General features: G+C 37.0%; 1 protein-coding gene across 1 annotated transcript in view; it reads right to left on the bottom strand.

Moving 5' to 3' along the window:
* Positions 1-18,270, bottom strand: part of qsox2 (quiescin Q6 sulfhydryl oxidase 2) — a 61,491-nt gene that overhangs the window by 38,159 nt on the left and 5,062 nt on the right. The window contains exons 2-8 of the mRNA XM_052037020.1: positions 14,250-14,350; positions 12,382-12,430; positions 9,481-9,586; positions 7,791-7,881; positions 6,968-7,113; positions 4,230-4,373; positions 3,408-3,537 (exon numbers count right to left, since the gene is read on the bottom strand). Of these exons, the coding sequence (XP_051892980.1) occupies positions 3,408-3,537; positions 4,230-4,373; positions 6,968-7,113; positions 7,791-7,881; positions 9,481-9,586; positions 12,382-12,430; positions 14,250-14,350 (767 nt within the window). The remainder of the gene's footprint in view (positions 1-3,407; positions 3,538-4,229; positions 4,374-6,967; positions 7,114-7,790; positions 7,882-9,480; positions 9,587-12,381; positions 12,431-14,249; positions 14,351-18,270) is intronic.

Here is an 18,270-nt window from a genome sequence, read left to right on the forward strand (position 1 = left end):
TGTGGTCTCACTTGAGCCTTGTGTTATTGGAATAAAACACTTTTATTCTCCAACCCACTTGAGATAAGGCCAACATTCTACTCGCCTTCCCCATTACCTGCTGCACTTGTGTGCTGGCTTTAATTATTTATGTGGGAAACACAGAACTCTTAAATGCACACAGCAAGCTCCTACAAACATTTCCTGCAAAAGGACCTCCAAATCCCTTTGTGGTGCATCATCTTCCTGCGACTTTTCCCATAATACTCTATTTTTTCTCTTCCATGATCCCTTGTTTGATCCAATAACCTATCATCAATCCAAGTCAATATTTTAACCCAATTCCATGTGCTCTAACCTTGTTAAAAAACCTCGTCGAATCTTATCAAAAACTCATACATTACAGCCACTGTAGTCTACTGCTCACATCCTCAAGGAGCACCAGTAGATTGGTGAAATGTAACTTTTCATAATTCCATGCTGGTTCCGTTCAATCCTATTATTCCTTTCAAGATGTTCTGCTGTTACATCCTTTGAGATTCCAGCATTTCCCCCGGCTAACAGGTTGATAGTACTACATTCTTTCTTCCCCTCTTTTCATAAGCAGTGGAATCACATTTGCTACCCTCCAGTCCACAGGAGTAATTCCAGAATTTATTAGAACTTTGCAATATGATAACTAGACCATTCACATCTTTGAAACGTCCTCTTCCAAAACTCTGGGACGTAGACCATCAGGTCTTTGATATTTTAGTTTTCCAGCTCACCAACTTCTATAATTTTTTTTTGACTAACACTCATTTCTTTCAGTTTCTCATTTTCACGAGACCTTTGGTTCTCTAAAATATCTGGCAGATTTTACATAGCATAAGAAGGGATTTCTGGACTGCTCATGGATTGCTGAAAAATGAAAATTCCGAAGTAGTTCACCTAGTCTTTTAGCTATAACTAGTGCTCAAAAACAACTTGCAATGTATTGCACCCTACCATACTTCAGAATGCTTCAAAGTGTTTTACAGCCAATTAAGTACACATTTATTTTAAAGAACAGTTATTTATGTGGGAAACACAGAACTCTTAAATGCACACAGCAAGCTCCCATGAACAGCAATTTGATAGTGACAGTCTGTTTTAGTGATATTGATTTTGTGTTCGTCAAGAAAAAGAGACAGAGACAATGATTAGCCATGATGACAAAATCTCTGAAGATCAGGAAAAAAAAGGTATAATGTTAACCATTACCAAAATGCGTAGATGCTTCTGTTAGGGAGACTTTCCCATACACATAAAACAACCTCTGCATTTCATCTCCCCGTGCAATGTAGTGTGGAAATACTAATCAGGTTCAAGTCCACAGCCTATTTGCAACTTTAAGCTCTTTAGCATTGACACTAATTATCACAGCTACTATTTTCAAATTATGCTCATTTAAATAATAGTGAATTGGTGCATCATGTATGCTATATTTTAGCCATTATTGGATCTTAATAAATGGAAACTATTTTCTATAATTTATTGCAGCCTTGGAAAATATAGAGGTGAAAACTGCCACATTTGACCAAATATTTTAATCAACTCTCAAAATGACTTATTTACTTCTCTATCTAAATTGTACTTATTGTCTTTACCATGTGAAAGAAGAATGTAAACACAAAATGTGATCGAAGTCTACTTCAATTTAGAGACACTTATATTTTCTTAGTCAGTGGTTGGAACATCCAAGCCGAAGCCAATAGTTCAACAACCTTTTTCAGTCCTGTACCATCATTCTTGCCTGTCCCTCAAGGACAATTTAATGCTTCTTAGCTCACTAACCAGAAGGTTGCACAAGGAGAAACAATGGCCTGCAAACTGGCAGCAGGAAGTATTCTAACATCACAATGCTTCTTAATTTCAACAATAATATGTTAGAGTTGCTAGGTGTGCCATCTGGTGGTTTGACCAAGAATGCTTTACATTTTCCAAATTACATGCACTAAATGGATTTAACAGCCAGCGTTTTTAAACTGTTCCACCTGCTTTGCAAAACACAAGGTTGACTCTGGCAAATATGCATTTTTCTTTTAGTTTGTATTGGCAGCTTTAGACATTCTTAATGCCCAACTCCTTTTATAAATGACACGACAGGATTAAAATATTGTATAGGTTGTACTTTTTTTAATCCTTGTGTGTGTGCACACATTAAAACTGCAGTAGTTGATCTATACAGGCTTTGTGAATACTGCTGCAATTAAAGAAATTATCTACAATGATAACTTAAATTCTTTGTTGCACAAATTATTTGTTGCAAAGATCAGTTAAAACTGTAGTTTTGAAATACCTGTGAATGAAAAAGTTGAGCAACAATTCTGGAAACTAAGCTGAGTGCATTATTCCTCTCTAACTCTTATACTACAGATCTCCAAAGTTGGGAATTTTGGATAGTAGGGGAGCAAGCAAGAAAAGCAACAAGCTCTGTAGGACAAAGACTTTATGCCCATGGTCTTCCAAGTGTTGACTTACCAATTCCAACTGCTTAGAAAATGTCCTCTGGTGACAAATTAGTTACTTCAGAGAAAGGAAAAATATGAACACTTGTCACAGTTGTTAAAATCTACTCGAAAAATAAAAATAGTAGCAGCAATGCTGGGACACTCTGAAACTCTGCTCATTATTATTATTATCATGCTGTATTGCATGACAGATATAGCAGAAGTAGTTATCTCAAAGTGGGGTTTAAGTACTAACCTGGTGGCTTTGCATTTCATGAAGAACACCAGGATATAAATAAATAGCATAAGCTTAGAGATTTGCTAGGCTTTGGTATGTGGCAGCAATGAGAAGAATCACAGTAATATTAAGACAAGCCATCCATCAGTGATTCCTTATAACATTCTTCCACCTTTGTGCCAAAATATCATACACTTATTTCTTCTCAGCACCAGACTCTTATTTTCTGTGGTCAGTACATAGGTACAGTACCTGATAAGTTAAGAAGAAAGCATGAGAAACTGAATGAAGCAGGTTGCTTGGTAAGCGCTTTACCCAATGAGCAGTTTCACCACAATGACATTTGCAGGGACATACTTAACAGATAATTAGCAGAGAGGAACTTCAATTGTGAAAGGTAATGGTTACCATTAAGGCTAGTGGGTGATTGGCTAATGTTGGATGCTTTCTTGGAAGCACCTTAAATGTGGATCTTTGTAGTTACATTGCTCAAAAATGGGCATGCCATGGTGATTGAAGCCGGCACAATCCTATTGGTTGCATCTGCCACCAAACATCACTGCCCTCTGGTACACATACCTGACAATAATCATGGCAACCATTTTCTTAGGATCCCAACAGCATTCCCTAATTGACAACCAAACAGAACAGAATGAAATATAGTTGGTAATTTATCGGAATTACTACTAAAATTTCCCCTACAAAGATATTCCAGTTACCTTTGATAGAACTGTAATTAAGTCCTTCAGTGTTGTTAGTTCAGGCCCCTCCAATATCTTGTGGCTAGCAAGTTCTACTCGAAGCAGATAGTGCAAAGCAGACTCCAGATCAGCCAAATACACTTTACTCCTGAAAAGAAAGACAGGCTAAGAAATGTACATTTTAAATAGCTGTGCATTATTTGCATATAGACACATATACATAGCGGGAAAGTAGCAGGCAATACACATTCTCTTAGCACAGTTTATGCAAAAATTGGATCTGCCATTTTCCACTCCACAAACTCGCAATGGACCAGCAGAAGTCCAGCTGCAATAGTAGCCATTTTCCCTTGCATGACCTCCCCAAATTATTCTTAATCTCAAAACACCATGGATAACATAGTCATGAAAAGTTCTTACAAATATAAGCTTTGTTTTTATGACATCTAGCTGGCGAGACAAGAACAGAATTCTCAAGCTTCACAACCAGTAATGTTACAGGACATTTCCTAAAGGCACCACTAAAATTAGGAAGTGGCCATTGCCGATATGCTAAACAGTGAATTGATGGGATTCCTACTGAGCAGACCAAAGGTAACTCAAGAACATTAGTAGGTAAAGTAAACCAAACAAACCCTCAACCTTGCTCAACTATTCATTAAAGTCATGGTTGATCCTTCACTTCCACCATCCTGGCTTATTCCTATGTTGCTTGATTCTCTACATCCAAAAACTATCTATTTCAGTCTAAGCATCCACAGTCCTCTTGGGCAGACGCTTCCAAAAATTCACAACTTGATCATGGCCTAAAAGATATCAAGTTTTGAAAGAAAGACTTACTGATCTATATCCTTCCAGGGCTTTAATGCAACTGTTGCCTCTTCTCTCTGCCTCACAGGCACTATGTTTTGGAAAGGCAGTCTCTTGGTTACACCTGACAAAGACTTTAAATAGGAAGTAAAGAATGATCGTAGAGGCTTTTGCCTGTTTAGAAAACAAAATTTGAATAATCAAATTAAATTCTCTGCAATGCATATTCATAATATTTATTCACTGAAATCTTCTCATCTTGCCATTACCCATTGTGCTTGATATTATTCTTCAGTATTTTCAAAATATTCCTAAAAGATTTGTCCACGTTATTACACTTAAATTACAAAGTCATTCAGGCTTTGGCATCTACTCAAAGTTTCACATATGGATAAATAAAATACACTGAGCAAACTCCTTCAAATAATCATTTAAGTTCTGTTTTATACTTCATATTCAAGTGTTAAAAAAGGTCTACCTGTACTAATGCAACTTATACAATTATCAAATTACTGAAGCTTAAGCAAGCAAACTGCAATTTTCCCCTTAGACTTCAAAAGTAGAAACTAGAAAAAACTATTTAGGACCATTAATAAAGTCCCCAAGTATGAAAATCCATAGCCAATACATCCAGAGGAAGATGGCAATCAAATTAAATTTACCACCTTCCTTGTAGAAGGACCAAAATCTTCAATAAATCTAAGCAAGGTTATTATTTCTCATAGAACAAAGATTGTGAAAAGGAAAACAAAATGAAATGCTATCAGTTATAGAGATTAGAAAAAAAAATTGAAGGAAGGGTGTTTTTAAATGGAACATTATCACAAACTACTGCAGCAGAAAAAAAAGTGAAAAAACATCTGTTTAAAAGGTAATTAGCTGGTTGCCTTTAAATACAATTACAGTAGCTGGAAGGAGCGCAAAATTAGACTAGGTGGCCTGTGAGGAGAAAAGTGCTCATGCATACTGTACTATTCTATGCCCATGAAGATATACTAAAATTAGGTTATTTTTAAATTCATTACAAAAAATTAACTGTTTAAATTGCATCAATTATTGCAAAAAGCATAAGCCAAGAAAACAAAAAATGGATTACTAGAACATTCCAGTTTCTTTATAAGCAATTATGAATTACAACAATAATCTTGTGCAGATAGAAGGCTGTACACAATTCATCAGACAAGCCACTCAAGATATTCATTTTACCAAGCTGAAACAGGCAATAAACGGGCTGCATGTTACATTAAACTAGTGATTCTGCAAGCATTAATGCTAGAGATCAATCAGCATTTATTTTCTGCATAGCAAGCTGCCTTTCTGCATGAAGTTACCCGAGCTCATGGCAAGGACAGTTATGCTAGTAAAATAATGCCAGCCAGCTTATGTTAAGGACTAGTAACAGATTTTATTGCTGATATTTTGACTTTAAAATATTTTACTAAACCATTAGTTACAGGGAGAATTCCCTAGCATAATGTATAATGTAACTTACAGCTATTTTACTGGCAAACCCACCAGAAAAAGCCATTTGGATTTTTTCGCTGGTTACTAAATTTCCAATGAAATCCTACTAGATTCAAGTTTTCATTGCTTCAGAACAGGAATTAGTATCATCAATCTAGCATTACTGAGTGGGATATATTGTTAATTTAATTTCATTATTTGGACAATAAGAGAGGGAGTTTTTTCTTACGATTCTGCTACTCATTGCAAAGAATGTTTAGTAGAAATATATCTAATCCACAGTATATGAGAGATAGTTAAAGGATTTAACCTGGCGAAGGACAGAGTTTAAAAAAAAGTGAGATAATTCAATAGCAGTGTAAAATATCTTAAGAAGAATGCTACAAGAAAACAAAATGAGACCTATTCATTTTTTTCAGATTAAAATAAGTTTCCAAAAGTAATTTCTCACTAGGTGTGTGCAAACAAAGGAAGATGGTTGTGGTTGTTGGTGGTCAATCATTCCAGCCCCAGGACAACACTGAAAGAGTTCCTTGAGGCAATGTCCTGGGTATCCTCAGCTGCTTCACCACAAGGTTAAAGTGGTAATATTTGCTGATGATTGCACAATGTTCAATTCCATTTCTCGTTTCTCAGCACATGAAGCTATCTACATCTATGTAAACCAATAGTGGGACAACAGTCCAGGCACAGGCTGATGGATGACAGGTAATATTTATGCCACAAAAGCCCCAGGCAATGACCATTAATAAGAGAGTCCACTCATTTATGCCTCACCTTTAATGACATACTATTAAGAGCACTCCAGATATTTTTATTGAACGGACAGTGTAATGATGGTGAACAGTTTTGCAATCACAACAATAAGAAAATGCAGGCCACTAAATTAACAGGTGATTGCCAGAAACAGGAAGCTTATTGATACAAATCTGCAAGCCCCAAATCAAGAGCATTACACTGAACTCATATATGCATACATTTCTTTCACCTTCCATCTCTAAAAACCATTTTCAGGTTAAAAGAAAATTTAAAAACTTTCCAATACCTCTTTGTTTGCTCCAGAGCATGGGGTGTGACCAGAGAAGCTTTCCCCATCTCAAACAGTAAAAGTCACCACCTGGCAAATACAGTTTCTTCTTTCCAAACACAGAAGATCAAGCATGCACTGTGTAGTCTTTTTGTGGCACTGTACAGTGGCTCCCAAAATGCATTGTGGTTTTGTTTCTTCCCCACCCCATTCTAATTTGTATGATATGCCAAGATTAAGTTATTCTACAGTGCAAAAAAGTAATTTGTACACTCACATGTAAATCAATCCATGGGAGCCATTGGGATGGAATAGGTAGCAAGATGGCAGTGAATGAATATCTAGTTTCTCCATCAACTTTTTGTCTATATTCATTGCTCGTTTTACCACAATATTTTCATACTGCATTAAATCAAGTATCACCTATTAGAAGACAACAAACACCTATAAACATCGTGGCCTGGTTAATTTAATTATGGAATTACATTTTATTCTTTAAAAATAATCAATGGTCTATTTGTTCTAAACATAGTGCATACCATCACAGGTTGTCCAGATAAATTGCCATAAAGTGTCGGAATTCAGCTCCTAAAATAAAGAGCTAAGCATCTGGTAAACAGATGAGTCAAATAGAAAATGCAATCTAACAAACTAAATCGGAACTTTTATTCAAACCAGTTCCACAGAACATAATTTAAGTGCTTGAAATGAAAATATTCAACTTGGTGTAAATGAACTTAACTTGCGTTCAAGATGCTACAGTACACAGTGTTATTTCAGTTTCTAGCTTTTGCCAGGATTGGAGCCAGACATTGATTGCATAGATTTTTGCTTACAGATTCTAATATATGCATGTTAACATGCTAGGTCTCATCAGTGGGCTGTTCATTGAAAAATAAGTTCATCATTAATGAATCTTCATATTAATTTTTAAACTAACAAAGTTACTAGATATCTTCCTTCATTTTCACTTCTGTAAAGAAAATTTGATGTAGGAGACAAGCCCTCCATTTTGGTGAATGGGGAGGGGCAGAAAAGAATAATTTGTAACACAATGTAGGAAAAGGAGAACAAACTGGCAAAAAAAAAAACAAACTCACCTCCCGACCTATATAGGACAACTCTGTTTCAAAGATAACAGCAGTATAATGCCTCTGGTGTTTACCCAAGTCTGATAGGATAGAAAAAGAGCTGAAAGAGGAAACATATTTTAAAGACCATACTTTTGAGGAAGATAGTTTGAAAAAAAAATGTACACTAAAGGCAGCTCCCAAAGTGACTGTTTATTTTCATTTGAACAAAACTTCAGAAGGATGCCAGAATTAATTTTATAAATTAGAAGTTCCAGATTTCTGTATATAATATATTTAGTAAACCTCCATAATTTTTGTTTGAGAATGGCGGCAAACCAAACTAAACAGTGGGCTTCACATCCATAAAAGTTTATTTCAAATATGAAGGGTTTCTAATTTTACATTCACCTTCTGAAGACACTCTTGCTTACTCATGGCTTTGCACGTTCAGACAGACAGTCTTTAAGAACGTCACGGCCTTCCCCAACAAAAAAAAATGCCCAAACAGTAACCTCCTGTACATTACGCAACCCTTGGAGCTCAGCACCAACTCCAAATCTTCTCCTCACATAGTCAACGTTCTTACCTTTCCAGCAGGCTTTGCTGCATATTAGGGAAAGGAACACTGATTACTCTCTTCCAAGTCAAAAGTTCTCTGAGATCTCTATTAGCACAGAGAAATGACTCAATGACCTAATGTGTTGTATGTCTTAATACTGGAAAGGACAGTTCCCTTCAATATATTATGACCAATCAACATCAATAAGATTGTATGCAAGTAATTTAGTCAATGAATGTCGTGGAAAGAAGATTTACGAGGATGATTCCCGGAATGAAAGGGCTTACATACGATTAGCGTTTGTCAGCTCTTGGACTGTACTCACTGGAGTACAGAAGAATGAGAGGGGACCTTATAGAAATATTTTGAATGTTAAGAGGAATGGACAGAGTAGATGTGGCTAAGTTGTTTCCCTTGGTGGGTGAGTCCAGGACTAGAGGGCACAGTCTTAGAATTAGAGGGTACCCATTTAGAACAGAAATTAGAAGAAATTTCTTTAGCCAGAGGGTCGTGGATTTATGGAATTCATTGCCACATACAGCTGCGGAGGCCCAATCACTGGGGGTGTTTAAGGAGGAGATTGATGGGTATCTAATTAGTCAAGGTATCAAGGGATATGGGGAAAAAGCCGAGAATTAGGGCTCTCATTCTTCTGTACTCCAGTGAGTACAGTCCAAGAGCCGACAAATGCTCGTCGTACGTAAGCCCTTTCATTCTGGGAATCATCCTCAAATCTTCTTTCCACGACATTTATTGACATGGTGAGGTAGCAGAGCAGACTCGATGGGCCAAATGGCCTACTTCTGCTCCTTTGTCTTGTGATCTTGTGAAACAGACATGAGAGAATTTTGCACATGAAAGACACAAGGGAAAAAGTAGAAAAATAGTTAAAGGAATTGCTCTTTAATTTCCTAATAGGCCAAAGGGAAGGCTGGTAATCAATTTGCTGCCTTGTGATGAGAGAAAATAGATAAAATGTAACTAAGTTGGAATAATAGCATCTCCTCAAATGTGAACCCCTTACCACAAATTTAAGTGACAGTAGGTGGCACCCTCTTCAAATACATCACAAGCAAAATCTCTCCAAACAAGTGTTAAACTAATTAGCCAAAAGAGGCAATGATGTTATTACTTAAAAACTTGTAATTCAAACAATACCTGGCTGGTTCCAGAACAGGACAAGCAGGGGGCTTGTTAGTATTTGTACTGTTTTGCAGAAAGTCAATCATTATCTGTCGTAAAGTCTGCAACTCTCTGTTTGGTCCTGTAAAACAAATGTTTGGAAATTTTAAGAAGTTCCTTCAGCCGTTATTCATGAGCATCATCATAAAAGCAAGCCTAACTGTCTAAACTTTAACTTTCACCAACATTTATTAGATATCAGATCTAAGTTTTGGCAGTACCTAAAATGAATGATTTAAAAGGTTGATTCCAACACCGAATACCTCTGAAGTATAACAAAATGCCGAACCGTGACAATAAAATTATCATCAAGTGGGAAATCTGCAATGATGTGAACAAAAAAGGCCAATTTGTGGATGACAAAAGCATCTATTCTCTATGAAACCAATCAAAATCCAATAGTCTTTACTTTGCATATACCTTGTGTTTTCTCCATAACTGTTGTGCTATATTTTCAGTTATATGAAATGAATTAAAACCCTTTCCCTTTGACAGGATAGCAATTGTTTAATAGAACTATAGAACAATATAGCACAATACAGGCCCTTCAGCCCACCATGTTGTGCCGACCTTCAAACCACTCCTAAGACTTTCTAGCCCCTTCCTCCCACATATCCCTCTATCTTAAATTCCTCCATATGCTTACCTAACAATCTCTTGAAGTTGACCAACGTATCAGCCTCCACCACCACCCCAAGCAGCACATTCCATGCACCAACCACTCTCTGGGTGAAAAACCTCCCTCTGACGTCTCCCTTGAACTTCCCATCCATTACCTTAAAGCCATGCCCTCTTGTATTGAGCATTGGTGCCCTGGAAAAGAGGCGCTGGCTGTCCACTATCTATTCCTCTTAATAGTTTGTATACCTCTATCATGTCTCCCCTCATCCTCCTCTCCAATGAAGAAAGTCCTACCTCCTTTATGAAAAATATTCATGGTAAGTGGACTTGGCTAGGAAGGCCTGCATTTATTGTCGAACCCTAACTGCCCCCAAACAGAATGGCTTACTAGCCCAATTCAGAAAGTGCTAAGGGTCAATCATCTTCATTGATAAGGTAGACCAGAGCAGGCAAAGATGACTAATTCCTTCTGAAGAATACGAAAGGACTAGTTTGGCTTTTAAATAATGATTCAGTTGTTTTTTTGGTCATCATTACTGGTAATAGCTTTTTATTCCAAATATATTTAATTACTTGAATTTAAATTCCCCAGCTACCATGGTGGAAACTGAATTCATGAATCCAGATCAGTAAATTCAGGCAACTGTTTACTAATCAGTAACAACCGCATCACCAGTAGTATGCAGTGCAGATTTATTGGGACAGTTGAATTTATATTCCATTGACCTTTGAACAGAGTTGGATTGTTAACCATTAAGAAAGGGGATTGGTAATGCGTTATAGAAATATTTATGGCATCCATCAAGTAGACAATGAACATTATTCCTTCAAATGAGAAGGAGGAAAAAAGGATCGCAGTACTAATGGAAGTGTGGTAGATAAACAAAACATACACATTTAAATACAAAACAAAATGCAGATGCTGGAAATCTGAAATAGAAAATGCTGGAAACATTCTGCAGGTCAGGCAGCATCTGTGGAAAGAACATAAAGAGTTAATGTTTCAAGTCTGAGATTCTTTGTCAGAAATGGGAAAGAGAAAAATCAGTTTTCAGTAGCAGAGACATGGGGAAGGATGGGTAGAAGAGAAAGGAAATATTTATTGTAAGGCAAGACAAAATGAGTTAAAGTGGCAATTAGAAGTAGATTATGCTTTACTGACTGTATTATGTGTTGCTATTAGCAGGACTATATTGGATACACTGATAGTGACAAAAAAATTAAGTCAAAAATCACAGATGCATGATTGGCAGAAATGGTCAGTTGTGATGAAGGTAGAAAGAAAATTACCTGAAGTTGGAAAATTTAATATTGAATTCAAAAGGCTGCAATGTGCCCATCCAGAAAAATAAGTATCAATCTGTGAGCTTGAATTGGGACTCACTGCAGGTAGCCATAGAGAGATCAGTGTGTGATTGGGGTAGAGAATTTAAGTGGCAGGCAATTTAACTGGAAGCTCAGGATTACTCCTGCAGACAAATGCATGTGCTCCATAAAGTGATCATGCAATCAGTCTTTGGTTTCTCCAATATAGAGACCACACTGTGAACACCAAATGAAGCACACTAGAAGGGAAACAATGGACAATTTATGGATGACAAAAGTGGCTTCAACTGGAAAGACTGTTTGGGTATCTGTATGGCAGGAAGGGAAGAAGTGAAAGGGAGAAGTGTTGCATCTGTGTTTGCACGAGAAAGTGCCATAATATAGGGAATGGTAGGTGGGGACAGAAGAGTGGACCAGGGAGTTTCCAAAGGAGAAATGCCATTAAAATGCTGATAAGAGAAGGGTGGGGAATGCACATTTGGTGATGGAATCTTTTTGAATCTGGCACAATAGTGCAAAATATTCAAGGATTCCAGATGGAACAGGTAACCATTACCTGTAACAAGCTTACGATAAATTTTATTTCTAACAGCCTAGGTGTTTGGTAGATACATACGAGAATTACTCTCATCCATCTTCAAATAAAAAGTAAAGGGAAACAATTATTGAACAGGAACCACCTGGAAGTACAGTATTTATACCCAAGGCACCGCATTTATTGCAGTTACAAACTTAAATACCTATCCAAAGCTTCAACCAAATAACACTGGGCTATTATTTCCACATCTAAATAGTACAAATTTTGAATTATTTAACTAGTATTAGGCTATTGATATTACATGTTTAAACGGAAGGAAACATGAAATGTCTTTTCTTCAATTTTCTGCTAAATATGGAACTTTTCCTGTAACGCTCTCATTCATACCATACCTTTGTAATCTTCTCCTGTTGTGAACTGACCAACAAGTGCTTTGAAGTACTGGAAGGGAACAACAAAATAAAAATTAATGTTATTAATAACAGACTTCTTACTGAAAGCATATGAGAGTTGTGGTTTTTTTATATTTCATGTTTACCCAAAAAGCACATGCTGTTATGAAAATTCAGAAGAAACCTGTCAAAACACATTTGTTCTAAAAATTTACCTGCAGGATTAATCTCACCCAAATTGTGATTAGCAACTATATTTCTTCAAAAACCCACTTACTTCCACTATCAATAGTTAACTTACAATTTTCCAATCACGCTAGGCTATTCTGCAGAATTGTGGTTGGGCTCTCAAGAAAATCAAAATAGAAATTTATCTTAACGACTCTGTGAGAAAATGCAATGTGATGTAGACCTCAAATTAAATGTTCCAGATTCCTGAAAGATGAAGAAAATTGCTAGTATAGGTTCCAGCCAGAATTTCTCAAGAATGCACCAGCAGCATGTCAGTCCAGAAAGCAAACAAAGAAAAAAAAATAACCACTGCACTCAACTCACTAGTGTCTTGATTTCTGAACTCAAGGCTGTAGAGAAATCATGCTAAACTCTACACAAGGGGCTTTAAAAGGGAAAATGGATGTTCCATGCCATTTTACTTTGTTTAAAAAAAATTGTCAAGCACCTTTAGGCTAAATTCTGCCTGAAGAAAGAGGTTGTACAATTAAAAACTTTGTTGACCATGTATTCATATGGTTTTAATCTCAACAGCCACACTATTATCATATTAATCCAAATAATTTAAAAGCTACCCTGCTTAAAGAAAAACCAAGACAAATAACTTGCTATGAAACTTGGAATTTAGTCATGAAGTAAAAGATATAAATTGAGTACTATTCCATAAACAAGAGCAAAACTCTGTTTTATTTAGTAAACACTGACCAGGCTGCACAATGAAGCAGAGTTATTGTTATTCAACTAAAGCAAATGGAAATCAAGTTAGAAAGATTGAGAACCTTGACTGAGAATTTACATTTCAAAACAGCAATAAACTTATTTTTGTACAATTCATTAATATCATAAAAGTTATTACATTTAAAAAGGTTTCTGGATTTTTTTTTGCCTGGTGCATGATAGCTACAGAGCATTATAGTCCAGTATGATCCAATCTTTCCCAATGTTTATACATAAAAGGTTATTTTATCTGATGCCAATCAGGAACCAATGACTTTGCCCCCTTGAATAAGGAGTGCTTAGAACAGTCGCACAATTTCAGTTCAAGGGAACTTCTGTTCTCTATGGTACATTCTGCATCCAACTTCCCTCTGATGGAATCTACCTTGCAGGGAAGATATCTTGAGGAAGACTAGCTAGTTACATGCTGGCCAACTGTGCAGCTCTACGATAGCTCTGGCTAGAAATAAGAAATAGGGAAAAAAAACTTAAAAGTAACAAATAAGCTTCAAAGGAGAAACAAATTCAGTGTGAGAGAGGAAAAATAAAGGACACATTAGGTTCTGATTTAACATAGAGGAAGCATACAAACAAAATGTATTTACTTAAACTTCAAAGCCATGTGCGACTTACAGGGCAATTATTGCTGCTTTGGCAGTTCTAGGTAACATGCACTGGTTTTATAATGCAAGAAAATTTTATTGTTAAGTCGGTTCTCAATTATAATGCCATAGTGCTTTTGTCCACCCACTCAATGAGATAAAATTGATACATTTCAGAATAGCACATCAAGGAACTGAAGACTGATTAATAAAAATCTCATTTTCATTTCAAAATATGCAAGTTTGCCAAGAATGATTAACTACACAAAGACACTACTTCTCTCTAATGCCATGCTCAGTCAATAGGTATACCCTTACCCTAAAAGTTGGATAGAAGTGAACACCGTACTCTGTACAAGTGGCAAAATTCTTCTCGTCAGCACAGTCCATCACACCTACCCTGATTGCCAATTCCCAATCTGTAAAGAAAAGTTCATTCCATTATTTCTCAGATATAAACCTCATCTTTGAAAGTAGCTAGATAAGGGCATTGAGAGAGGTGAATGAGATACTTAGGTAAGATGGGGAATAGAATAGAAAAGAGCAGGTTACTGTATACAATATTAGTTAGGCCATAAATGAAGCTCTGGTCATCACAAATCAAGATTGATGTGATAGCTCAAGAGAGGATGCAGGGGAGATGCACAAGAATGTTACCAGGGGTGAAGAGAAATAAAATGGTTTAGGCTTACATCCATTCGGATAGAGATCAATGAGGTATTTAACTGGTGTACGGTATTTAACTGCCGTGAGAGTCCCTGTGTTCCAGGTCTTCTTTCACAAGATACTTAGTGATTAGAAGGCAAAGAAAAATAGTCTATTTGTTTTCTTTAAAAAAGTATAAAAGAAATAAAGACTCCAATATTACAAAAGCAGGAAGATGACAGCTTTTCACAATTCCCTTTGATTCGAGCTGTTCTGGTAGAGAATGAAAATTAAGGGAACTATGAAGTATTTGTGTATGAATGATACAGATAATTGGATAATTATTAGGCAACAATAAAAAGGAAATTGTTTATCATATATGGACACAAGCATTAATTTGCCCTTGTCAAATAGGGGTTCAAATAAAAACCAAGATGAAAAACAAATGCACTCCATTAAAAATGCTTACATCACAGAACACAAATTATATATTAAATTGAACTGAAAACAAAGCAGAAAAAAAAGGCACAGTACTTCATAGTGTAATTTTGCTTCACTTCTCTTTTGATGGGAGAACAAAGCAATTTAAAAATTTTCACTGCCAAACTAACCTAGAGAATTACAAAAGCTATTAATGGGCATATTAGCTTTACACATTTCTTTCTACTGCAATGTTCTCATACAACAATGTTGAAATAAGGTCAATGTACTAGTAAACAGCATCTTCTATAAAAAAATCTGCTCGCTGAAAGGTAACAATTGACTCATATCACCAACCTGTTCTTGTGGCCTTAGCATATGTTATCTAAATAACCCAAGATAGCATTGTTACCTTGTGAATGTGTTTACGAAGCAGTATTTTTCCCCCTTCAATGGTAGTATTTCTAATGTACTGAATATTCAACTAGTCTGTGGAGTTTACTGCTATTTTCCAAATGATGAGAAAGCATTAAAACGCCAAATTAAATTGGAGGTTCTTCCATATATGTCTTTTGCACATTAAAACACATTGTACTTTTTCCATGCATGTGCTCTGGTTGTCATCTGCAAATTATTATCCATCTTATTTGCTCTGGAAGTAGTAGTACTCTGCCAACTTCATGGAACTCGTGAAGGTATGCACACAGTGCAGCTTAGGGAGAGAATTTTGGGGCTTTGACCCAATGTGGAAAGACAAAAACGCTTTCAAGTACAATTATCCTTCTTTACTTTGACGATAGAGATTTGAGAGTTTGTGTAGTTTTGGCAAGTTGCTGCAGTGCATTTTATAGATAGATCACATTGATGTCTCGGTGTGCTGGCAGTAGAAATCAGGCACTTTGGGACTGTGTGTGTCAAGCAAACATCAGTGAACCTGGATGATGTTAATCCTTTCCCAGTCTCAGCAACTTGTTTTGTCCTTTTCCTAGTTCTGATGAAGGGTATACACGGATAATAAAAAACCAATTCCAAACTTGACTTTGACTTTTTATTTTGACCAATCCAGGCTAGTACATTCTTCACTACAGTCCTGACTTGCGTCTTGTGGATGGCAGATAAATCTCAATGCAAAATACCCAGCCTTATAGCTATAATACCTTGAATACCTAGAATGCCTTGTAGCCATAGCGTTTATATGACTGGCTGATCCAATTAAATATCTAGTCAATGAGGAGCCTCAGGATGATAAATGATGGGAAGTTCACTGTTAGTAGTCCCATTAAATGTTGAGGGGAGAGTGTCATTGCCTGGCCCTGAATGTTATCTGGGTCCTCCCGCACATAGACACAGACTGCTTCATTACTCAAGGAGCTATAAATGGATCATCAACAAACATTCTCACATCCAAGATTATAATGAAAAATTCCTCTGCCACCTGCTACTCACCCCACCAACCCTGCCCTTATTATGCCTCCATCATACCACACACGGTCAAATACATCTTGATCTCAAAAGATACTCTGGAAGATACTTTGATACTCAAAGAACTGCAGGCTGGAAATCTAAAATAAAAATGGAAAATGCTGGAAATGCTCAGCTAGTCAGGCCACAACTGTGGGAAGAGAAACAGAGCTAACATTTCACGTTGAAGCCCCTCCCTCAGAACAGAGAAGGAGACAAGGGAAACTCGTTAAGATGCAGGATATCTCTGAAGGGGTAAAATCAGGGTGACCATGGGGATAAGCTGTAAATGAGGTTATCTGGTCAGTGAGTAAATGGGAGTGGTTAGAGAGTGAGAACATAGAAAAAAGAATGTAGGGAGTTGAGAAAAGCATGGCAGGTCAGGCTGGGCACATCCACCACTCCCAGAGGGGAAAAACAAACATGTTGAGTCAGTATCACAGATGGGAAGTTCATACAGACAGGGAAATCAAATTACTCGAAGTTGTAGAATTTAATATTAAGTCCAGAAGGCTGTAATGTGCCCAGATGGAAGAGGAAGTACCGCTCCTCAAGCTTGCAATAGGCTTCATTCTAATGGGTGTCTGAAATTCTGGAAGGGTAGGAGAGGGGGAAGATGTGTCCGGTGGTGGAATCTCACAAAAGGTTGCAGAAATTGTGGAGAACGATCTGTTGAATGCAGAGACTGGTGGGGTGAAAAGTGAGGAGCAAGTGAACTCTATCCTTGTTTTGTTCTAGAGGTGTGGGGGGTAACAGCAGAGGAGCGAGAGATGGATGAAATGCAGTCAAGGACTTTTTTTTAACAATGGTAGAGAAGCCGCAGTTCAGGAAGGAGGAAGACATTTCAGAGACACTGTTACAGAAAGTCTCATCATCAGAGCAAATACGATGGAGACAGAGGAACCGGGAGAATGGAAAAGGGTTCTTACAGGAGGGAGGATGGAATGAAGAGTAGTCAAAATAGCTATGGGAGTCGATAGGCTTGTAATAGATGTTAGTAGCTTATCTCATCTCCTGAGATGGAGACAGAGAGACCTAGAAAACGAATGGAAGAGTCAGAGGTTGATCATATGAAGGAGAGGACAGGGTGGAATTAGCAGCAAAAGTAATGAAATTGTTGAGTTCTGCACAAGGATGCAGAAGTCATTGATGAATTTCTGTAATTTAGCTCTTTTATCCACATTTAAATCAAGGTTCCAGGAAGTCCAAACCAAGCATCCACAAGGTTGTTGGTGAGTGACATCTTCTGTCAATGAACTGAAGAATGACAGTAGACAAACAGGGAAATGATTGATTCAAAACAGATTTGGCTTTGCATTGAGGATAGAGCATACCTCAACAAATTTCCACTTTGCTGGGTGGGTGCCAGATTTGAATGTGTTACATTTGAGACACAGCTAGTTCTCCGGCATATCAGCCAGGATACTAATCAGGTTCAGCTCTGCTGCACCAAGTACATGAACAAATCTCTGTTTTCAAGTGCAGTGTATTGACTGAAGACCACCTTGCACCTCAGGAGAAAGTAAAGGTGGATCATCTACCGAGCAGTTGTGGCTGAAGATGGTTGCAAATGCTACCACTTTATTTTCTACATTCACATCATGTGCTGTGTTCTCTTTGAAGATAGGCATATTCATGGAACCTCCTCATCCACTTAGTTAAATTGTCCACTACTAATCAACTCATTTAGCAGGACCACAGAATTTGGATCCAATTCATTGGTTGTGAAATTGCTTAACCCTATCTATATAATTGGCAAACTACAAGACTGGATTACATAAAAAGACTTGCATCATTTGAGGAGCACCAGTTA

Source organism: Pristis pectinata, chromosome 23 (assembly GCF_009764475.1).
Source record: "Pristis pectinata isolate sPriPec2 chromosome 23, sPriPec2.1.pri, whole genome shotgun sequence".
Classification (NCBI taxonomy): domain Eukaryota; kingdom Metazoa; phylum Chordata; class Chondrichthyes; order Rhinopristiformes; family Pristidae; genus Pristis; species Pristis pectinata.